At 37.4% G+C, this 25432-nt stretch overlaps 1 protein-coding gene across 1 annotated transcript in view; it reads left to right on the forward strand.

Annotated features, from left to right (window-relative positions):
- The window catches only part of LOC139730335 (TBC1 domain family member 1-like), a 102112-nt gene that overhangs the window by 62110 nt on the left and 14570 nt on the right, over positions 1-25432 (forward strand). The window contains exons 3-8 of the mRNA XM_071641202.1: positions 1989-2087; positions 7062-7185; positions 17488-17579; positions 18505-18630; positions 20576-20680; positions 25287-25364. Coding sequence (XP_071497303.1) covers positions 1989-2087; positions 7062-7185; positions 17488-17579; positions 18505-18630; positions 20576-20680; positions 25287-25364 — 624 coding nt within the window. The remainder of the gene's footprint in view (positions 1-1988; positions 2088-7061; positions 7186-17487; positions 17580-18504; positions 18631-20575; positions 20681-25286; positions 25365-25432) is intronic.

Consider the following 25432-nt stretch of genomic DNA (forward strand, 5'->3'; position numbering starts at 1 on the left):
CTTAGATTGTCTTTATCTCCACTAGACAACAGAAAATGCACTTCCATGATTGAATAACAGGGGTCAAGTCCTACATTATGTACAAAGTGTATCAAGGCTCTCTCAACATTTTTTGTCTTAAGAGTGAGAGGGGGATAAATGTATCAATGTCAATCAATCACTCACATTTTTTTTTTTTAACAGAACTTGACTTTTGAAAGTCTCCAGGGCTGAAATAAAATACAAGAAGTAGTTTGTAATTTGATGTCATCTGTAAAATGTTCAGTAGTGTGTCATGCTTCCACTGAAACTATTTTCAGGTTGATGTGAAGAATACTTTATGCTTCAAAATGTTTGATTCTAGTGTAAAGTGCTAATATTAATACTTCCAGTGATTGGTCCTTCCTGACAGTCCATTACAAGTCCTACTACATTTATAATGATGTAATTATTGATGTGAAAATGAAAATATCAATTCCACCGTGTACATTTTTTTATTTAAAAAAAAACCCAAAATAAATGTTTTTACCATCTAACCAACAGCTTTGTTCTCTTTTTCTCTTACTTGATACTGACACACCCATCATTCTATTCTTAAAGGCATAATCAACCATTTGTAGATGAAACAAAAACCCAGCATTAGTGCTTCAAAATAGTCCTAAAATGTGAGTTTGGGATAGAAACGAGCAATGTAAAAATTTGAATCAGTATAGTCGATGTTAAGTATTGCTAAATATACAAAATGTGAACAATAGTTAAAATAAAAATGTTTCCTGGCTAAACTGTCTACAGTTATGGTTTAATGAGAAAAGTAGTGATATATCTCCTTTTATTTTAGGCTTTATTGCAAAAATTTTATATTGTAGGATGTTTTGTGATACAACTGACCTACACATATGCATCAAAAGTGATATCTTGAACATTTTTTAAATCACTGCTCCCAAAGGTGAACAGGACCTTTCAATTCCCCGGCAGCTGAATGATTTTGTACATTTTAGTGTTTGTGCGACATTGTAATTATCTCGTATGTTCACTGGCAGTGTAATCAGTCTGCAGTCAGAGTCCCAATCAAATGTATAACTGTGTCAACATAACCTATGTTTGCTCGATGATCACTTCTCAGAACTATATCATCAAAAGATTTATCTTCCGAACCAACCTGATATAGAAAGAGGAAGAGAAAAAAAAAGAAGCTAACAGTATTACTCATAGTAGCCTGGTTACCAGCCTGTATACCTGTTTTTCATATTATGTAAATGTAAATACATTATACAGTTGCCTCGACCGTGGCTAGACACCACTTTGTCATGTATGTGCATATTATCTACTGCTTTAGGACTTAATTGGCATTGGGATGCAAAATGAAGTGCCCCAAAAAATTGTGTTAAGTAGGGCTCAAGCCACCTATGCTCCAGTGCATAGAGTGCATATGTAAATGATGCACATGTTCATAACTGTCTAGCTGTGCATAGCTATGACAGGAAAATTGCGGTTTACTGTAAAGAAAGCAACATGTATCAGCTGTTTGGGCGTATGTTTAATGAGTTTGTTTGTTTGTTTGTTTTCCCTTGTTGCATGTATATTGACTATTATTTGGATTGTGGTGTCAGTATGTAAGGTGAGATTGCTGACGGAAGGAAAGTATCTTTAACATTTTCTATGCAGTGTGCGGAGAACCAGGAACTTGTGTAAAATATGATGCATGTGCGTGATATACCTGCCAGAAGGCAGCATGTAAATAAGGCAGCCTGTTTGGTACTTTTGAATTACATATTTAAGTTTAATAGGGTTATATGATTTCAACTCACTGGATGAACTAATGAAATTCAAGTGTAGGGGTCCCATCTTCAGTAGACAGTAGGCCCTATGTTTTGATAGTATTTCAAAGGGTTATGATTTCAGCATGTTGGATGAACAAATGTTAATGAGATGTTTGGATCCCATCATCTGGTCTTCATCTCTCCTAAACTCTTCCTTCCTTTCCATCTCTCCCTCCCCTCCCCCTGCAGGGCATCAAGCAGCCAGAGTACTTTGGCTTCATTTGCCGGGAGAAGTCCGCCAGCCTCAATTACATGTGCTATGTCTTCAAGTGCCAAAGCGAATCAGTGGTAAGTAAAGGAGCGGTGAAGGGAGCTGGAGGCCAATGACAGTCTGCAGAGAAGAAATCATATTTCATACTATATCTTTCTCTCACTCCACAGTAAAGAAATGATATTGTATAATATATCTCCTCTCTCTTCACTGTAAAGAAATTATATTGTAAATATCTTTCTCTCACTCTACAATAAAGAAATGATATTGTAAATATCTTTCTCTCACTCCACAGTAAAGAAATGATATTGTAAATATCTTTCTCTCACTCTACAATAAAGAAATGATATTGTAAATATCTTTCTCTCACTCCACAGTAAAGAAATGATATCGTATATATCTTTCTCTCACTCCACAATAAAGAAGTGATATTGTATATATCATCTCACTCACTCTGCAGAGAAGAAATTATAATTTCCATTCACTCCTCACTGTGTTTGGCATTACATAGTAATTTTCACAAGGACATTTGAATTTGTATTATGTGGTTTCTGATTTTCAAATATTTGTCTGCAATGCATTGAGGTCATTTTGATATCTATTCCATGAGAGGCCTAGTGAGAGAAAAACCCCATCCGATAGGTTGCAGGGTGTTTAAGCACAGAGCAGTTACAAATCTTCATGTAGGATGGAGAGAGAAAAAATGTAAAACCTATCAGCATATGTTTTAAAGGTACTTGCAATATATACAGTAATGATGTACCAAGTTGATGCACATTCTAAGAAAATTACAGTATTTGTATTAATGAAGACAGGACAGGTAATATAATTAGTGTGTGAACTGCCAAACATAGAAAAAAGGTTTGGAATACTAAAAACTAACAAACAAACAAACAAACAAAACACAAATGAAATTCCCAGACCACAAGCAGACAGACAATTAAAAAAGAAAAAGAAAAAGTAGTCAATCTTTAATGCACATGTGTCTTGGGTATGCAGTGTACCACAGGAAGCAAGCTGACTACTACAAGAGTAGTAAGGAAACTAGACATTGCAAACAAGGATGTTGAGAAAACAATGCAAAACAAAACAATATTGAAAGCGGAGATACACATGCTGCTGCACACTTTACAGTGCATGATCTAAACATTGATTGGCGACTGCCCGTGTTGTGGAATATGAACTCGGGCAAGGGATGTCAATGTTGTATGTTCACTCGGTCCTTCAACTTACAATGAACCAGTTTTAAGCGACTGGTTTTTAGGATTCTCTTCCCCTTCTCTACCCTTCCCTCCCCATCCCCCATAGATATTGATTCTGTCTAGGGCATTTCCTCTACGTTCCATATTCTGTTGTTAATTTTGCATGCTGCGTAAAAGTCATGAACATGTGGAAGCCTGTCCTTCCTACTCTTTTATTTTTGGCGAGAGTATACGTATACCGATGATGTATCATAGCATTCATAATGTACATTGCATCATGCATCTTTGCATTTGCGTAATGTAATGCAAAATTTAATACTCACACACACACACACACACACACACACACACACACACACAAATGCGCACACAAACATATAAATGCACAGACAAGACTCATATGAGATATCTCTATTTCCTCTGCAGCTCTGTAGAAAATACTGGAGGTGGCTTAAAGAGATGATAGAGTTTTGGTTGAGATGGGGCTTCAGGTTTCCACCTTTTTTGTGAGATAATGAGAAACCTCTTATGTAATATGAATGAGCATACAATTTTAAGAGGAATTCAAAGTTTATTTGATAAAAATTGTTTTTGCAATGAAGCGATCCTGATAATAAAAAAATTGGGACTCGCCTTTAATTATGATCACTCTGTTTTGCTTTGGTTTTTTTTAATATCTCAGCCATTCCAAAATTGATTTCATCAAATAAACGTTGATTTTCTTTTTTGATTTTATGCTCTTTAATATTTCATAAGAGGTTTATAATTGTCTTGCAAAAAGTTAAAAGCTGAATGCCCATCTAAACCAAAACTATACCGTCCCTTTAAATGATGACAGATGACATATCACTTTAAAGTAAGAAGCGCAAGAGGAAAGACAAGAACCAGGAGCATTTGTACATAAGCTCGCTCAGACACGATTGCTGTTTTGTTGTCATTTTATTTTCGAGGGGGAGGGGAAAGGCTTTCCTAAATCTGTCCACTCACAATGTAAACAATGCTTTAATAGTTTCATGGAAAAGACGTCCAGGAAGTACTTGGCAGCTCTTTGCAAGGCTACCCAGACTATCTATTTATGGCTTGATGGTACCCTGTGCTTCTCAAATAAAAGGCTGCAATGCCATGCTTGATACTTTAGGGCTCACTGGGTATATAGCATGGTAGGGATACACTGCTCCTCAGGGGAAATGATCGGAAATCATTCTAGTGACACTTTATCCCCTTAGCTACCCCCAAAGAGAGCTTCATTGCAAGCATCTATCAGACGTCGTATTTTCTAGGATGTCAAATGGCGTCACCCTGCTGTTATCGTTTCTCTCCAGTGGCTGGTTATATGCCTCAAATTGATGATTGAAGTCTGAAATATTTGCTAGTTTGTATTCTCAATCATCCACAGTTTCTACATCCTTTCTCTTGCTCCAAAGAAGACTTCTAAGCTATCTCCTCCATCATATTCACTTCAGTAAGATAGATGATTCCAAGAGATCTCTTTAATATTCTGAGAAGATTGCTATTACAATATTACATTCAGGACAATGACTGATTCATGTAAATATCAGTACACAAGAGAAGTTTCCTATATTTACTTTAATAAAGAAAGCCTGACTGATTCATAACTAACTTTTTCTTCTTTTTTTTTTGGAGGGGAGATATGTTTAATTTTGATGGAATTGATAATTCTAAATGATAAAATTAAAATTGATGATAATTTGATATGTAATCCCCCAACACTTCTTAGTGTGACTTATTAGGGGAAAAAAATAGGCCTTCCTTTCAAGGTTATGAGATGACATCAAATTGTTCATTCCAGTGGTCACAGAATAATTTTTGAAATTCATTAAAACTCCCAACACCTACAAGATGGATGACATTCATAGACAGCAGCTGCTGTTCTGATGTCCCAGCATCAGTGATATGAGTGTGAATGTGAACAGGTCTCAGTTAAGCACAGCGAGGGACTTAAATATTGTATCTAGTAAACATTCTTGGGGCTTTTTTCCATTTCTTCAAAGGTACAGAAAATTAAAAACAGGAGGACATATCTTTAGCTGTCAGATCCATGATGGGATGATGTAGAAAGAAGCAACAAAAAAAAAAAGATAAAAAACAGAGAGATCTGTACAGGGTTAGCCTATGGCAGTGATCAAGAAAGCCATTAGACATGTATCAAATGACATTTTGCATTCATTATCTCCTATCATTTCCACTCATCTGCCTTTTGATTGATGATTCCTTTTAAATGCCACACTTGGTAGAAATTAGATACTGGTATTCGTGCATTGGCATGCAAAGTTCTGTGCACCGCTTCTAAAGGTTACACGTCCGCCCAACTGCATGGAAATGTTACATGTTTGGATTGTAAGAATACTACCCCATCTACCCCCCCCCCCCCCATTACATTTCAATTCCCATACAGTCTTTCAGTCTTCAATCCAGCATAAACTAATCAAATTAGTTCACATCAAACCAATGCTGTATTTGTATTCAACTTGTGCCACTGTTTCCAGCTCCTCTCTAAATGTGATCTTTCCCATCAAGGGGGTCATAGATCCTATCTAAGTTTAAATTTCTCACAACTTGTGAATCTCAGTTCCAAAGGCAATGATGTAGACATACTTGCATTTTATTCAATGGACTGTCAGCATGGTTTTGGTTTTAATATATTGATAACAAAAAAAAAGAAGCTTTGTGTGTCTTTCTAATAACGAAACTGTAGCAATCATATTTACAAGCATAATGTAATGATATGAACAAATGATATTTGCAAGTGGAAACTTATTTAAGTGGCAAAAGCAAATGCCAGGAGAGCATCAATGTAATTGGATCAATCATTGCAATTTCTTAATAGACAGATAGATAGATAGATAGATAGATAGATAGATAGATAGATAGATAGATAGATAGATAGAGATAGATAGATAGATAGAGATGATAAATTTACAGACAGAGAGAGAGTGTGTGTAATAAACATAATACTGTATAAGTGGATATTTTCGCGCGACTAATTTTTCGCGCTAGAGCGGGTGAGAAGAGTTTCGCGTGTTTTTAATTCCGTGGAATCAAGACATCACGCACAGGAACATATGGCAAGCAAATATATTCGCGTGCTTTTATTTTCACGCTAGTTTGTGGATGCGCGAAATGCGCGAAAATTTCAACACCGCAAAAATTTCCACTTTTACAGTAGATATGAAATAAAGTACATGTTGTAATTTGATAAAGTGATAAAGCGCTAGTTTGTGGATGCGCGAAATGCGCGAAAATTTCAACACCGCAAAAATTTCCACTTTTACAGTAGATATGAAATAAAGTACATGTTGTAATTGGATAAAACATAGTTAAAACCTGAAAATGTTCATGTCTGATCATTAAAAATGGAGTATATTTTGTTTGGACAAGCCAGTGGGATAGTAGTCTTCTTATATGTCCACTGTAGAGAAATCTGTTATTGCGGTGTTTGTGCCCCTAAGGCAAGAGACGTTATTCTCATGGCCAAGTCTCTTTGCAGGGTATTTAATTAAAGCCCTTGAACACATGATAGCATGTTTGTAAGCATCTAAGTGCTACCTTGCTATAGAGGCCACCTAAAATAGATTCAAAGACAAACAGTCTTCTACTACTGCTTTAATGGGTTGTCATCAACATTATCATATCTTATTTTATTTCATTTATTTGTTCTCTAAGCTCATGTGGACAGATAGCCCTTTCAGCTACAAGCTGTTTTTCAAGCCAGTTCGATCCAAGCTACAAATATTTACATTGAAATATTTCATCATTGTCATGTCTGTGTTGGAACTGTGCTTTGTATCAAGTAATGAACTTTACTGATTTACTTTGCTTAATTTTCAGGTTGATTGTATTATGAACACACTGAGACAAGCATTCAACGCAGCCCTGCACCACAGCAAACTGCACGTAATCTGTGAAACCTGCCCCATGCACCAGCTTCACAAACTCTGCCAGGAAGTTGAAGGTGGGTTATACCCTGAACAGTGGTGTTTTCGTAATTGCACCACCTGACTCATTGTATGCCTGAAAAAAAAAAAAAACGAGAAAAAATAACGGTTTGATATTTCGTTTCATTTCTGCTGCCTTGAAGGGGATCAACCCACGCAAGATTTCAGACTGGGGCTAGAAGGACATTGGATTGATTCAGGGATATCTTCCAACCATTCATATTACTTTACACAACTTTCATTTCTACCATAATGTTGCTTTGAATATCAACCATTCTGTGAAAAATGTGTGACTTCAACAGAAAATATGTCTAAAATCCCAGATAAAACCTATCAGTTTCATCTACTTCCATTATGTATCGTAATAGCCACTAGTAAATCTATTTTTTTTTTGCTGTGGTTTCTGCTTTGCTTTTGATCTCTTTTTTTAAAGATTTTATTAAAAAGATTGAATTGATGTTTGCATAAATGGAAGCTAATGCCAGAAGATGAAATTATGATATTAAGTGAAATTAATATTGACATTCTAGGGGAAATGAAGAAGAAATTAAAGAAGAAACTTTACATCATCTAATTTTTGAGTTGCTACCCCTCCTTGATCTCAGCAAAGGATGTGTTAGCTGCAGGTCAAGTTATGAGCATTATTGGACATATTTATTACAAAATTCTCAACCAGAATTCAACACATCTACAGAAGAAAAAAAAAATGTGTCTCCCTTCAGCCTCAGCCAGCCATTTAGAGCAAAATGATAGGTATTGCAAACTGGCGTGATATGCGTTCATTAATTAATTTATTCATTCATTTATTTTCATTCTCATTTTTCTTAGAAATTTAAACATAACACAGAGTACACAAGTAAATCAGGAATTATATCATAAGCATACATTAGAAAGTGTGAAAAATAAACAAATGTCAGCAAATAGAGATATGCATACATGCTGGATTCTAGCAGCATACAAACATTCCAGAGTGCTCACAGGGAGACCAGACTTTGTGTTACGGTACAGCTAGGGAAGACGTACAATGCACGGATGTATTATGCTTTATAGATATGGGACATTTCCATGTGTCTGAATAACCGTATGTTGATACATCGTATAAATATCTTTTGTTTTTTCATGTCTGAATGCTCAATCCATATCCATGCGTCATATACTCAGTAAGTAAGGGGGGGGGGGGGCTTATTTGCAGAGCATGCCAGTGCTAAAGCAAACCACCAAACGAATCTAATTCAATGTTTATAATGCAATGTGCAAAGCCCGCCCAAGTTCATACTGCACAAGGGAGAGAATCATGCATATTCATGAGCTTCCCATGAAACATGACAGTGCTGAAGGTCTGAGGCTTCCATACCATTAGCAAATACGGAGGCATTGTGTCTGAATGGTCCCATATCAATGAGTTGTATCCATACCTGGTATGAATACACAATTACATGATGTGTCTGAAAGCGCTGTTTATCACAAGATGGATTAATATCAATTGAATACTGCTTAACGACCTTCACCAAGCAAAGGCAAGACTGACCAATAGGCTCAATTTCCTGTAATACTTTGCAACAGTTTCTGCTCACATGATTTACAGTTGTTATGATAGCAACCCAGACAGTAACCAATCAACTGCAAGCAATTTACCTTTTGCCATGGTAGCTGCAAATGGTATGGCATACAGTATTTGGAAATGTATAAATTTACAGTGAAGCTCCAATTCAGCTATGCTACACATTGCTATACATATGTCTGTTTGCATACAAAATCCCATGCCATTGATTCGAAACTCAACAGCACTTTAATCTTAAATGCAAAATATTAATATCAGTATTCCTTACACGTGGAGATCTGTCTGTCTGGGTAACTGTCTGTCTGCTGCGTTAACTATCCTTATTGGTTGCATTCGTGTCACGTTCACACTCCCCTGAAGACAGCATGCTTGCCATATGTGTGTCTGTTTGGGCATGATTAATGAGTCTTATGCCGGCTGATTCACAAGCAAGTGCTGGGACTATCAAAGCATACGCCAGGGGCTGTACGTAAGTTCTTAAGTCACAAACAATCCGCAAAAGAATACGACACTCAAATATCATGGAGACCTTTGCCTTCAATTAGATGTAATAGGTAGCAAAGATACTCTTGGGTCATTGTTGTGCATACCAATGCAAAATCATTTAGTTTCTTCCTATTCAATGTAGACTTAAGTACTTCTCAGGGTCCTAAGTGTAATTAATCTTCATGGATGATTTTTACTGTTGGCTGGTAAATGATGCATTATGTTCTCTGAGTCCCTGCATGAAAATGAAAATGATATTCCCAGCACTGAAGGCAAAATATTATTCCCTTTGCCATTCTGTTATATCTGTTACACTAGTATCTTATTTGATCTCCTGAAGACATGGCTTTCCTTTTCCATAATGCAGTAACTACGTCAGCTAAAGTATGTATTTAAAAGAAGGGAAAGCTCTTGTCTTTTTACTAATCTTTTATGAAACAAAGTAGCAAGCCTGACATATAATAGATCCTGGCTAGTGTTTTGTGACACAAATGGCTACCAGCAATGATCGTATTATAGACTGCCCTTTGTTAAATTAAACAGTGGCAAAGGATTTCAACCTGTGATGTTCTGGTAGCCATATGCTAAGTATTGTAAAACCAGAAACATTTGCAGCATGAAACTTTCGGGAATTGGAGCCGACAGCCTTTTTCGCGGCATGAAACTTTCACGAATGGCCACTGGCATTTACTGTATACGCCGAATATTTCGTGAGGTTCTCGCGAATTTTGTGAGTCAGCTGCTATTTGCGAAATTAAAGACACTCGAAAATATTGACTCTGATCCCGATATGAATGTGACGTACGCGTATACATTTCTCCGTTCAGTACAGGACTCCATGATCGCGAATTTAACGTCTCGCAAAATCGTTGGGATGTCTCGATTCGCGAAAATTTAAACTCACAAAATATATGGCATATACAGTAATGCATTGTGTCTACAGACAAACACTTTCGCATGCATTCTATTTTTGTGAATCTTGACTTCTCGTGTAATGAATGAATTTTCATGCTTATGCAATATGTGTATTCATACACTCAGATATACAGGCATTAGAAAGGCATTTAGGGGGAAGTTAGTCATAAAAATTGTATTAGATGACAGGGAAAGAGAAAAGAAGAGAAAGAAAAGAGAAGATGATAGAGAAAATGAAAATGTGCATGTGTTAGTAGTAGAGAAAGACAGAGGGAGATGGAGCGAAGGAGGGATAGTTGAGTGAAATTTCTGTCCGAGGTGCTAGTGTTTGTCCATAGCTGGTGTAGTCATTCTATTGCTATTCTCAAGCTATAAGAGTGACATGAATGATGGCTGTGTTTTTGGAAGGATCATGATACCATCTCGCAGAATTTGCAGTAGATTCATTCACATGTAGACGTTGATGAGGTCAATCTTAATAGGCTAAGACAGTACCAGGACCAGAGATAAGGTTAGAATTTGTGTATGCATGCAGTGGAACCCAGATTTAGGGCCCAGATTTAGGGCGATGGTATTAGCACAACGTCCTCCTTGTTGCCAACTTTTCTCAATCAACACATTCAGTCATCTCAGCAATGTACAGTCAAGTCACCAAGAAGCGAGAGCAGCCGTGGGTTCAGATGAGCAAAGTAAGCATTGTATCACATACTGCTTGAATGGTGTAAAACCTCTCCTCAGAGCAATGGGGACAGATGTTGTAGTGTATGATGAAATCGAGAAAAATTTGCATTGCTCTTGTTCTTGCGAGTTGCATGAATAGTTTTGGTGCATCCCCACTGATGGTAGAACTCATTTAAATGGCATTCCATTGTTACAAGCAAAATTAAGATAAAATAGAACTTACTATCATCCACATGAACACTTATGTCTGATTTCAGCAGTAATATTACAGGGTGTATAGCAGTGAGAACAATGTTCTTCACTTTCTTTATATTTTCTGCCAAAAATAATTTGAGCATCATCCTTTCAGTAAGATTGAGAGTAAGAATTTGTTTGTATTACAGTATTCATCGCATAATCGGGACAGGTTGGGAGTAGCAAACACGGCCCCTTTAAGCGAGGTGCCCGATTTCGCGATGAGTACTCACCATACACTAACGGCATACGACATGTACATGTAGTGCACACACACACACACACACACACACATGCATACTGACGTACTGTACATGTACATGAATACACAACACGCTACCCCTCGGCGCGAACATCCAGCTCTCCCTGCATTCTCGCAATGATGTAGAGTAATCGCAACCGGGTTCGATTCTTCTGTCAAACACGCGTGTACACGTAATCAATGTCAGCTCATAGTCTAGATTCATAAAACGTTACGTATTCGCACATACATTGAACCCTTCTCATCTTTCACGCTCTCCCTCCCACTCTCTCCCCCATTTCAATGAATAAGTAACTGTTCATAGCCCTCATATCAATCACGTAACTTTTGCCCAGTCACAACTGAGGAAGATTGTGACGTACACACAGATCACAGTGTACAGCTGTATTGAAAGTTGAAACCAAAGACAGTAGATAACAAGATACGAAGGCGCGCGATAACGATGGACTTTGCCCTCAGAGTGTATGACTGAGATTAAACAATGCACACAGCCTGGGCTGTATGAGCGAGGCATGTTTTTTATTGGATGTGAGTCGAGTAGGAATTGCAAGCGAGCACATGGCTTTGCTTATGTAGGGGAGAAGAATGTTCGCGAAGGCATGTGCTTTGCAATGGCATGGATACTTATACACGGCACTTTCGTGGCTATGCATGTACGTATACTGGATGGACGGAGGTCAAAACACACCAGTCCGAAGCTTGCTTTGTAAGTTTGATGTAAACGACAACTGATAGGGAATCTTTGAAATATTGTTGTGGTATTTTGGTAGATTTTTTGTGTAAAATATTAACAAAATCAAAGATCGCTTGAAGAAAAATTGTCCCGTTTATCAGAGGTCCCCGCCCGATTATCCAGTGAAAATAACGTGCGTTGGAAATGTTTCTGGGAAGCGTATATCATTTAAGCGAGGATCCCGATTATCAGATGCCCGATTATGCGATGAATACTGTATTGCATATTTGTGTGTATGTGTTCTGTCTTAAGAAATGTGAAAATAAATTGAAATGGAAATATTATTTGATAGATGTTACATTGGTGACATAAAGTGAATAAGAACTTCAGTTTACCACTGAGAGCTAGGTCTACCTTGATAAGCAATGAAACTTTATTTTCTGAAATCATATTCAGACTGGAACCATTTAAGTTTGTTCAACAAGAATAAGTTGCAGTCACCGGGCACAGATAATACAACTTTTACTCCTGTGGGAGAAAAAAAAATGCAACCTCAAATCCTCTTCATAAGCAAGATGCATCTACGATTTTTGAGGTTTACATGATATAAACTGAAACAAGCGATTGAAGTGAATTTGATGTAGTTGCAATGTAGTATATGTCATGTTTCTTCCTTAGTTTTCTGCCAAATTAGAGTTCTAATCAAGCTCAATGGAACAATGGCTGTAGAAATCCTTTTGAAAGTCTCACATTGATAAAAATGACAGAAATGTACAGCACGTGACATATGAGAAATATTAAGACTCATCACAAAGTGGAAATGTATGTTATAACTGATATCCGCTTCCAGGATGGATACTGCATTGTACGATCCCATTATATGGGGAGAGCACTGTGATAGACCTTAAGTGTAACATCAAGGCAGCTGACTGATGACGTAGGTAAATTCAGCTCTCATGGCTGACAGATTCCGAGACTCCTTGCCAAGAAAAGACACTGTCCTATAGGTCAGCCAAACAAACAGGGGCACCAGACTATGTATCCGAAGGCACACCTTTCATAGTGCCTCCAGTGTTCACTGTTATGGAAGTTTAAGGTGTAGTTGGAGTTTGGTTATGGAAGAGTTTTAAAGGGATGATATGAATTTGGTTGAGATTGGGGACTCAGATTTTTTATCTTTGCGAGATAATTAAATACCACTTCATATGAAATATTAAAAAGCATATGATTCTATTAAAGAGGTATTCAGGGTTTATCTTGTAAAAATCTGTTTTGAAATGGCTGAGGTATGCATAAGCAAAGTAAAACAAAGTGGTCCTGATAAAAGATGGGTCTCATCTTTATTAGGACCTCTTCGTTTCTAGATATCTCAGCCATTTTAAAGCGAATTTTCCTCAAATAAATTTAGAATTCCTCTTACATTTGTGTGCTCTTTCATATTTCATGATACAACGTTGCATGTTGGCACTGGTCCGACGGTCCCTGACCTGACCAGTAAAAATCACTGTCAGACCAGCAACTTTTTCAGGAATGGACCAACAAAAGATGGAGATACTGGGCACCTACTGGTTCGACCAACAGGTCGGACCAGTAGAAAAAATGGGTTAGTGTGCAGCCCTGCATAAAAGGTTTCTCTTTATCTCACAAAAAAATTTGGAAACCTGAAGCCCCATCTCAATCAGAACTATACCATCCCTTTAAGAGCTGTCTTGATCCTGTATGAAATGACTGACAATGCAAGTGCTGATTAACACTGATATTACACAAAACTCTCAAAAAACATGGGAACTCTTAAAGAAGAGGTTAAAAAATTCCATTGTCAGATTGTGGAAAAAACCGTGTAGGACCTGAAATTGTGAACGCATATGATATGTTTATGATATTATTCTCAAATTGTTTCCAGAATATTACATACATTGCCTAAAAATTTGTGAGCATGAACAAGCCATGAAACCAGATGTCTGCATTGAAGCAGTTATGAAATATTAGATAAGCATTACCTTTGTTTTCTTGTATGGATCTGATGGTATCTCAAAAAACCACATAATGCTGTCTCCAGGCGTATATTTTCATTACTTTTCTTTGCCCATGATAACAAGGACATGTACAGAATGGCATAGATAGTGCACTGAAGGTTGATCAAGCATCCTACTTCTCAATTCTGCAAGCAATCTGACTTTCAAATGCAACGGGTTTGAAATAGTGCAGGGGAAACTTGTATATAGGCTCATACCAAACAGTCAGTATTTAATGAAACTTTTTTTTTTGTAACATATTCTATGAAACTTGATTCTCTACTCCTCATAACAAGGACATCTAAAGAATGACATAAGTAGTGCACCAAAGGTAGATCAAACGTCCTACTTCTGCAAGCAATGTGACTTTCAAACATCACAGGCTTGAAAGCGAGCAGGGAAAATTCATTGGTTCATTCCATCAATTTTTTTTTCAGTCAGTACTTAATGATGAAACTTGATTTCATTGAAAATATTATTCTAAACATTAAGACTCACTGGCTCTTTTCTTTCAGTTAGTGTTTAATGAAGCTTGATTTCTTATCATTAACCTAAACTACAAATATAGCCTACTTGGTGGAGTACTCGGTCAAGGAGTCTGTTTCTGAGATGCCTTTGAAGAAAGATGGAGCATGCAATGTGGGGATATTGTAGCATTGTCTGAACTTAGTCACAGGTATTATTGATTATGGGATGATTCCCTTTAAGCCAGCGGACAGGCCGCCAGCTGATGAAATAGTAATAACTTCACAATTGTATTGTGCCCCATATTCTCAAGGATTCTTATTAATCAAATGGCCTTGCTTGCAGAATCCTTACTCAATCTCCTGTTCTCTCCCCCCCCCCCCCCTGTCTGTCTATCTGTCTGTTTCTCTGTCTGTCTGTCTGTCTATCTACTGTACCCCTTTGATTGATTGATTGATTGATTGACTTTATTTCATCACAGATAAGAGCCTGCTTTTAGCTGTTAGCTGGTTTTCAGCAAGGCTGTGAACATTGATGAAAAGCATGTGTTTACAAACAGATTGACAATAAATACACCTATTGTAAAATATAATCAGAAATGTGTAACATGAAAAGTATATACAATGAAGAAAAGAAATGAAGTTGAGAATTGAATAAAATCAATAACATACAGAAATACTTAAAGGCAATCATTATGTCACAGTGCAAATAGATAAAGAGGTTCCAAAATGGTGGATGAGCATTTAACGAGATACAGGGTGGTCAAATGAAGTGACTGACTTGTCTGTGAGAAAGTATTTGAACATATACAAAAATTAGCACTTGAATTTAAATTTAGTATAAATTGTTACAGTCATACAGCTCTTTCCTTTATTTCTGTGATAAATCATTTGATTTCATGGAAGCCTCAATCTTCCATATTTAGGTTTCTATTCGTGCTTTTCCGTGGAATGTTTGGTTTCCTTTTCATCAAGACAGTGCATTCGTCTTCAGACGCGATTCTCTCCTCCCGGCATAGTAACCTCATCTTTCTTTAACAGGATCCATTGTGTCTGCCTACCACCCATCCATCTCCATCCCACGCCTCATCGCCGTAGCGATGAGCGACTCTGTACCTCGTTAAAAATTTAATCCCCACTCCATTCCTCGTGACTGATCCGCATGGTGTGTTTGCCCCCGCCGTGGTCCGTATGGATCTGTGCATTTGTTTGTTTTGGTTTGGTGCTTTCATATAATTGTATTCTAAAGTTCAATCTTCTGCAGTGTAAACAGGAGGGAATTAATTCACCCCTCTCTCTCTCTCTCTGTCTTTTCTCCCCTCCCCCCCCCCCCCCCCCACCCCGTTTTTTGACGGCCACAGTGGAGTAACCAATACGGGCTCAGTATATCTAATTTTACCTTGACCTCCCGCTTCATTTGATGTGGAGAGGCACTTGTTTACAGCGGTTAGCACATCCAAGTGGGAACTGCCATTTCTAAGCAATCAGAGTCTGCATCCATATGCATCAGAGTGTCCATTTATTTATTTATTTATTTTTAGCCATTAACTCATCTGCTGGCAATTTAAAGGGGCAAAATCACAAACAGATGATACAGGTCAGTGCATTGATTTGTTAGGGGTGTGGAAAACAGACATTGTTTAGGTGTTAATATTGCCATTCTGCTCTACTTCAGTGCTGATCCACATGTGGTCTATATGATGTCAGCAAATTTATGCGATTTTTTTTTCATAGACCAAGAGAATACTTTAGCATATACACACGTGCGTCAAGATGTTAGCTAATTTATGCAAAGTTTTTCATAAACCAAGAGGTTATCAAATACTTTATTCTAGATATGTCTAAATATAGAATGCCCTTAATGCATACCACTGCACCACATGACATGATCATGAATTCATTGCAATATATATATGTGTATATATGTATATATATATATATATATATATATATATGTGTGTGTATATATGTATATATATATATATATATATATATATATATATATATATATGTGTGTGTGTGTGTGTGTGTGTGTATATATATATATATATATATATATATATATTATATATGTATATATATTATGTACCTGGATTTATATCCAGAGGCTTACAACTTATTTTTTTAGTGATCATGAATTCAGTGATCGTGATGTTGTCTTACATTGGTAACCCTGTTTTGCGAAATATATCATGTTAAAATAGTATGTTTTCTTGTATGTGACCATTCTGACAATTCTGGTGGTCAAAGCAGTGATGCTGCATTGTGATTGCCATTTTGTATTCCCTCTAACATTCCCGTTGACTCACAGTAAACACAATAGTAAGAAAACCACCAAGTCCATATCTACTGCAGATGACAAATAGGGTCTACTCATTGAACGTATCAGTCTTGTATCACAATAAAAGAGTCTATCACAATATACAGTTCCTGCTTAGTGGTCACTTGCCAGATGTAAACTGCATTTGTTCCCATGAAATTGTATACAGCACTTCCCAGGGCTATGAGGCACTATGTATTTCTTGTGAAATGCTTATGGTAATGTTGTAAACAAGACCACCTGTCCATAATGTCATACCCCCATGTACCCTCAGATATTTTTTTTTTTAAAGAGAGGTGTTTGTGTCTTTACCTCAAAACATGTTTGTTTCAGAAGTAAAGATAACTATGCATTTCAGAAAAATCACAGGACTCGAATATCACTTTGCTGTCTGATACAGTAAGAGACACTTGGGACTCCTTGCCTATAACAGCTGCTCCTAAAGAGAGAAAAAAAAAAGACAGAAAGACAGAAATCTATAAATACAGACTCTTTGACTTGTCCTTTTTCCCCTCTCACCCTCCCCCTCCCATTCTCTTCCCCTTTTCCTCTCTCTTTCTTTTCTCTTTCCCCTCTACCCTCTGTCTGCTCTCACTCTTTTTCTTTCTTTAACTCTGTTTGTGTCCCTTAAGGGAATAGTCATATGATAATATTGCCTGACCACTCTTCTCATTTTTTTTCCCCTATCTCCCTGATTATTTCAAGCAGGTCAAAGTGAGACACAAGTGTGGCACACCCTCACCCAATACATCGCATCCCTGGGGGTCACCTCCTCTAATGCCTTCACTCTTCAGATGAAAGTGAGTGCTCAGCAGTGCCTGCTTTCTTTAATAGTGTGCATGCCCTATTATATTTTCAGATGTTTTTGCAAATTTTGAGATGATTTTCACCACTTGACACAAGTCAAGTGATTTTTGCAAAATATCCATCCCTCAAATTATGATCCATATGGGCTACTTTAAATTGTAAGCTCACTAAGTTTTCTTCTGAAGTGGGAGGATACTTATTTTACATATTTTTGCAAATTTTTAGGTAAATTCTCACTGATTAGCATAAGTCAAGTGATTTTTGCAAAATATCCAATCCTCAAAATTGTGATCCAAATGGGCTACTGTAAATTGTAAGCTCACTTTGTTTTCTTCTGAAGTGGGAGGATACTTATTTCTTATTCTGTCCTTGTTCTTGATAGAAATTACAACCACTGGAGATATTTTCTTGTAAATCCCAATGTTAGAAATATCTGGCATGTCATACAGTATATGATCATGTAATTGGTAAATGAAGGATGCTCACTTGAAATATTTTTTAAAAAGAAAGAAAAAGAAAGTTGGTTTTTATAATTTCTCAAGGTTTCTCTGTCCTGCTGCTTTGGATGACTATAACTTCATGTGAATGAGTAGTGAAGACAATCTGTATGTTATTCAAGAAGTAAAGAAAAACAAAATGCATGTCCCAACCACTGCTGAGAGAGCAGGTGAATAAAAGAAAGAGAAAAAATTCTGAGTCCGTCTTTGTTTACCTCAATCCCCATTGCTTGGACTGATGATAAACACTAGTTATAGAGCTCTAGAAAAGCCATTCAATATCATCATTTTATATTGCTGGCCTGTGGAATACAATATAGAGGGGAATGACATTCTGATTCAGTATTATGGCGTATTTTGTGCTGTATATGGGTAAATTGGATTGCTTGATACAATTTGTCATGTGACTCGCCTCCCACAGAACTGTCAGGTGGCCTCGCAGCAAGAGCAGAACCACCTCGCTATGATGTTTCTCATGAAGGTGTGTGAGCAGCAGCAGCAGACACACATTCACATCAGTGACAGCAGCCATCACGGTGGAGAAAAGGTAAGAACGGTTCAGCAAGTACAAGATAACATTGGGAGGGGGGAGGGAATGATGAGGGGAGGCAGTATAAAACATGCATGAACACGTTGATGAATGGACTACTAGTAGATAAGTAACGGTATGCTGCCTCAGTGTATTGATGGATAGATATCTGCCTAGATTGATCCATGCATTCACATGTATGTATAATCATATGCACAGAGACAAAGAGACTGGAGTGCGAATGTGCTTACGCCTCCGGATATTTTCCCCCTCGGGACATCTTACTGAGCTATTCGTGTAACTTGTTCCTGTAGAATAGCGATTTCAGTACCGGTACCCGAATCCTACTTCATGTACATTAGCTGTTGCTGGATGCGGAGAACAAGCTTCACACAAAACTTTCAGGGTGTCAGGAGCTAAGGATATGCTTTAGATTTGGATGTGCTACAGCATTCTGTATTCAACTATACCAAAAGCACATTCACAATTTGAAATTATTGTGTATTACAAATCATAGACTGGGTATAAGAGCATTGTTTGTTTGTTTTTTTCCACTATTATCATCATTAGCTATCGAGCCACAGCATATACATACTGAAAAAGGAATATAAATTCTTCACTCTATTAAGCCAATACATTTAAATCATCAGTAGATATGTGTAAAGGCTATTAGGCTGAAGAAAACATAAGAATTTTTGTGGCATATAGTCCACTGAATCTACCAGCAGCTAGTACCAGTTTTATGTTGGGGCAATATTAAAGGGATGGTACAGTATTGGTGGAGATGAGAATTGGGCTTTAACTTTTTTGCGAGATACCAAGAAAACACTTATAAAATAGTACAGAGCATACCATTTTAAGAGGAATTCTATGTTTATTTGATGAAAATCGCGTTTGGAATAGCTGTAACATCCAAAAACAAAGTAAAACAAAACAATCATAATAAAATGTGGGTCCCACACTTTATTAGGATCACTCTGTTTTGGATATCTCAGCCATTTCAAAATCAATTTTCATCAAATAAACGTTGAAATCCTCATGGAATTACATGCTCTTTCATATTTTACAAGCGGTTTCTCACTATCTCACCAAAAAATGATAAAAACCTGAAGTTAAGTCTTAACCAAAACTATACAATCCCTTTAACATGTTTACAGCACTGTGGATATATACAACATCCGACATGAGATGTTGCTTTCCAATCTTCTGGTCTTATGCACTGTAGATGTATTCAGTAGTAAATTCTGAGGCATTACCCTTTTCAGTCATGCAATTTGACCATGATTTAAATCTTGCCTGAATTTGATATCAAATTAATAATGATATTCACCAAGTGGTTACATAGGCAAAATTTGCTATGAAAGAATTTCATCACTTGTCTCCCTCTGTGCAAATGAAATTGTATGGTCGTAATTACTGATCTATACTTTAACATGTATGTTAGAAAAAGGACTTGGAGGGAATCAAACTTGTAATCCAGTCTATATTTTAACAAACATGACAGGAAAAGAAAGAAGTGGAAATCAAACCTGCCATCTACTGCAACATGGCAGGTCTGATTCCCACTGGTTCCTTTTTCTGACATGTCTATTAAAATATAGATCAGCAGTTACGATCTTACAATTTCATTTGTACAGAGGGAGACATGATAAAAATCTCTCATAACACATCCTCGCCCCTCAGCTTTAATGATATCTTGCCCTCATAGGCAATATTCTCAATTACAGCAGCACTTGCCTATTAGAAAGACTTGTTTTACTTGTTTGTTCATTTGGCTTTTTGCCAACAAGAATGTGCTTTACAGAAAATCTCCAGTCACAAAGAAGATCTCAGAGAGCTAGCCATGTATATTGTACATTTTGATCAAATTTCACTATATAGGTTTGGTGTGATAGAAAAAGGTTTCAAGTGAGACTGTGTGAGAGACTAACACCCACACCTTGATATCTCTCTCACCTTACAGGACACCTTGAAATCAGACCCAGCCAGACAAGGTGGATCCAAGCTGGAGTCCCTAAAGAAAGCCAAGAAGTCTCTGGCCAGTTCGTTTGAAAACCTCTTGTCAAGGGTGAGCTTTCATAATTACTGGTAATGCCTTTCCAATTTTCACGTTCCCCACATTTCCCTTTCCCATTATTTAGTTCATTTTGTGTGTGTTGTGTGTTTGAGTGTGTGTGTAGTCTTTGTTTTCTAGTTCTTCTTTTGTTGGGGGGCACCTTGATCTGTTTGCATTGTAACCTTAAAGATATATGTATATAGTATTTCTTTTTCTTTGTTGAATAGGATCGCATGTACATATGGTCATCAACATAGGTGCTTCATGGGGTGGGGGGGGGGGGATTCTCTTTGCCTTTACTTCAGGCTGATGTGCCAAAGGCATTTTTTTTCTCTACAGTTGTTTTGGTGTTGTGGTTAAAATGGTGGTAGTGGTGGTGGTGGTGGTGGTGGTGATGGTTGTGATAGTGGCAGCTTTCATGCCTGTATGCATGTGAATGAACAGGTACCATGGACATCTTCAGACTGTCCACACATTTACCCCACATTATGTTAACATTGTTTTAACTCGTTGAAGACAAGTCCTTAGAATACTTGTGCAGGTGTCTATGGAAAATGTGTGTTATAGTGAAATCAGTCTGTCCTCAACGGGTTAGAAGAAAAAAAAAATTGAAATCTTTGGACAGACTTTCCTTATGACTGGCCCAGGTATACTGAGTGAAATAGATGTTGATGATTGTGTTCATGAGATTTTTGGCAAGATATCTTGTGCTCCACCCACAGTTGCAGCAAGGACCGGTTGTATTATCACTTCCTATCTTTCCTACCCAATCATAAAACTTGTATGATTTGGTAGGAAAGATAGACAGAAATGTTTATCTAAAATGAATTGTACCAGCGACGAAGTAAGGTGAAGGTGAAAGTTCATCATGATTTATCTATTTCAACCTTGAATTTAGATGGTATTGTCTAAATATAATATGATTTGCTAGGAAGAATGAAACATGAAATTTTTGTAGGTCATGGCAAACGCAGCACGAAAATGAAAGCACGTGAATATTTTTGCTTGCCATATGTTCCAGTAGTTGATATCTTGATTCCATAGAATTCAAAATTCTTAAGAATTCTTACCCGGCCGAGCGTGAAAAATTAGTCGCGCAAAAATATCCACTTTTACAGTGTTTGACAAGATGGATAAAAATAAATGTTTGATGTGTGAAGTGAGTTGAGATCCAAGGTCAAAGGTCAATGAAGGGTCATATTTATTTTCACTGGGGAAGGGGAAGTGAATAAAGAGTTATAATGTCCATGTGCTACTAACTCCAACTTCACATTTACATTTCTCAAAGTATCTATTCCAGAGATAATATCCAGATTCAATATTTTGCGCATAAATGTTATTCTTCTTTATATTTTGATGCACACATTCTAATCCACTCATAATACACATACACCTGTACAAACAAGAGATGCACAGTTGGCATGTTTGTCAAAATTGCAATATTTGCAACAGTTCATATAATTTCAGGAACATGCAGCAACTTCAAGTAAGAGACAAAATAAGAAGTAAGATGACATTATGAATGATGCTTTGCAGAATGACTGTAATGTGGCATGGATTCATGTGAGGACTAGAATAATTTCAATTTTTTTATTAATTCTTATCTATGTTGTCATACTCTGATGGATATGAGAGCACATTCGAAAGTAAGAAGATCGATTTGACCTTGGATAAACTTGCAACTATGCAAGTCATAAATACTACCATAGTATCTTGAGTGTCAAATGAAACAGAACTGATGGCTTTGAGTGGCCTCTTAAGTTCACTTACCTCATTCCCAAGGCTTAGGTTATCCATTAGCACCCGTCCTCGCACTGTTGATTCTGATTTATGTATTTTCCATTGCCGCCACTAAGAGCCTTTCTTCTGTCCTGGATGTGTACGAGTTGGAGTTGTTTTCCCCACTGCAAGTATCTCCTTCTGAGTGAAATGTGGAGGGCTGTTGTGACAGTCGCCCAAGTAATGGCAAACATTTCAGCCAGATTGGTAGAAGACCTCATTTGCAAGAGCAAGCAGGGTGCTTAAAGCCCTACTGCTTGCTTGCCCGGGCAATTTCAAACTCACTCTGGGGCAAGCAAAATCAATCGGCATGACATTTGCCTGTCAAAAGCTCACCTTGGACTAGTGGGAGAGATTTTGTCCACTTTTTCCACTTTTCAATTAGACTGCCTATAGACACTGGAAGGGTTTTTGTTAAGTTTACTCTACCTTAAAGCTGATTAAGTCTGTTATTTCATGGTTAGAGTCACTTGGCAATTCTTTGAAACCTTCTTTTGTCAGGCAGTCTCCACATCAAGTGAATCCCAAGTCAGAATCATTGTCTATCTAGTTCATTGGGCATCATTTTCATGAATCACATGGCCAACAGTTTATCAGGGGCTCTTTACATAGAGCAGGTACTGAGATTTGATAAGACAGATTCTAAACTTGGCCGATTGATTAGTTGAATTAATGATTAGTTTAATCAGGTAGATTTGAAACTGCATTGATAGCTATTATGTAAGGAATCATAAGCACATAGTAGCATGATGCTTGTCAATTTATATCCCATCCTCTTTATGTGACTTAGAATAAAAGAATCAAATCCACGTGAAATGCCCCCCCCCCCCCCCCAAAGTCATACAATTTCTCATGCAGCTGTTGGCCTTATTGTAGATGGAATAATTATCAACTCGCATATTCTAGTCAGCAGAAAATTAAGCTCAGTGACTCCTTTTCTTTGTAGCTCTCGCTCAAATCTGGTCATAGAATTCTGTTTTGCACGAACATTGTAGATGCGCAAGGCTAGCTTTGATGCTGCCAAGTTCCCTGGGGCTCAGGTGATTTAAAATGCTAATTTGTCGCTCAAAAAATGTGATCTACAGTTCCCACAGCAACACTCAACTTCACATTCACTCATTCTCGGTTCTCTCTCCTCATCTCCATCTTGTGGTGTCTCCCTTCCTCTGTGTCTGTCTGTCAGTCTGTCTGTTTGTCTGTCTGTCTGTTTGTCTGTCTGTTTGTCTCTCTGTCTGTCTGTCTGTCTATCTGTCTGTCTATCTGTCTGTCTATCTGTCTGTCTATCTGTCTGTCTATCTGTCTGTCTGTCTGTTTCTCTCTCTCTCTCTCTCTCTCTCTCTCTCTCTCTCTCTCTCTCTCTGTCCCTCAATGTTTCCTTCCCTCAGACACGTAACATGGAGATCAGTGTAAAATATCCCTGTCAGGAGATTTGCATGCATACGAGAAAATCCAATTCAAGGAGAAACTAATAGTCGATCAAGTCAAGGAAATGAATGAAATAGATCAGTCAAATTGATATGGAATGAATCAAATATTGTATGGGAGTTATTCATTGCAAGTCAGCTGAGATGAAGTTGGCATCTTGGAAGAGACATATTGGTCACACGACAAATGGGATATTTGTTTTATATGTATCTCAAATGTACCTACAAAATTCCCCAAAGAGGTAATGAGATGGGGAAATGTATGATCAATAGGAGAGCAAGAAATGATAGAGTTGAGAATTGAGGTTGCCTTAAGGAATGAAGGAAATGAAATTATGGCAACAGATATATCACAAATGAAAAGGTCAAAAAACTGGACTCTGGCTGTGAGGTTTTTCTCTTTTAATGCTGTATGATGAGATGAGTATCATATATTACAGACATACATTGAAATCTATACTTCCACCAAAGATTGAATTTTATATTATAATATGGAGTAATCTTATAACACTGTTCCTGTAGACTCGCTTATTGCCAGTAGAACCCAGTGAAGCTCATATTTCTCCACCTGACATGTCATAAAATTGCTGAATAAATGCATTCAATTAGATATGATATTACACTGCAGTACAATATTGATATCCAGCTATAAATTGCTCAGTTTGGAGACGTGTGAAGTTGCATTCCCTCCCAGCACCGCCTAGCTTTCGAGGATGGCGAGCCGAGCATGGGTATGGAAGTATGCTGAGCAATACGCGTTTGGAAAGATTTTGACATCTATAGTCTGCCCTGGGGCACAGACATGCGTGACCTTTCAGTGGTATTGATCTGGGAATTGTCGCGGTACTGTCGTACAGCGACATCACCCCTCCAAAAAACCGGTGCCAGAGACAAGCAGGCATATCTATTCATATCTTGAACCCCTTTTCCTTCAGCTGAGATGGGTAGCAGACCATTACTTCCCAAATCTATCTCATTTAAAATCGTGACAAAGAGAAGAGTACCTCTCTCACATAGTTCCAGTTATTGTTTTGTTAGCTTCTTTAATAGTTACTTTGCTTTAATCGGGAATGTAGCTGAAAAAAATTGAAGGGGGGTTGGGAAATCCGTGCCACATTACAGTCATTCTGCAAAGCATATTCATTATAGTGTCATGTTCCTTCTTATTTTGTCTCTCAATTGCAGTTGCTGTATGTTCTTGAAATTATCTGAATTACTCCTGTTGCAATTATTGCACTTTTGACAAACATGTGAACTGCACATCTCTTGTTTGTGCAGGTGTATGTGTATAATGTGTGGATAAATACAATAGATTTTTGTTGGTACAGAAGAAATGATAGAATATTGCAACTTGATCTTACATTTTTTTTCTCTCTTTCTTTTCTTCTTTGGATATTCTTATAATATCTACACAGAACAAAAACCGGAGCAGCCCAGAGAAGCTGAAGAATGGGATGTCAGAGGACGGCTCAAGCAGACGTCGCTTGTCTGGGGTGAGGATCACAGACATGCAGTTAGCTAGACCGCCTGAAAGAAAAAAAAGGACAAAGTGATGTAGTGT

This window comes from Diadema antillarum, unplaced genomic scaffold (genome assembly GCF_040938485.1).
Source record: "Diadema antillarum isolate AM-2024a unplaced genomic scaffold, OU_Dant_1.0 seq00000301_RagTag, whole genome shotgun sequence".
Classification (NCBI taxonomy): Eukaryota; Metazoa; Echinodermata; class Echinoidea; order Diadematoida; family Diadematidae; genus Diadema; species Diadema antillarum.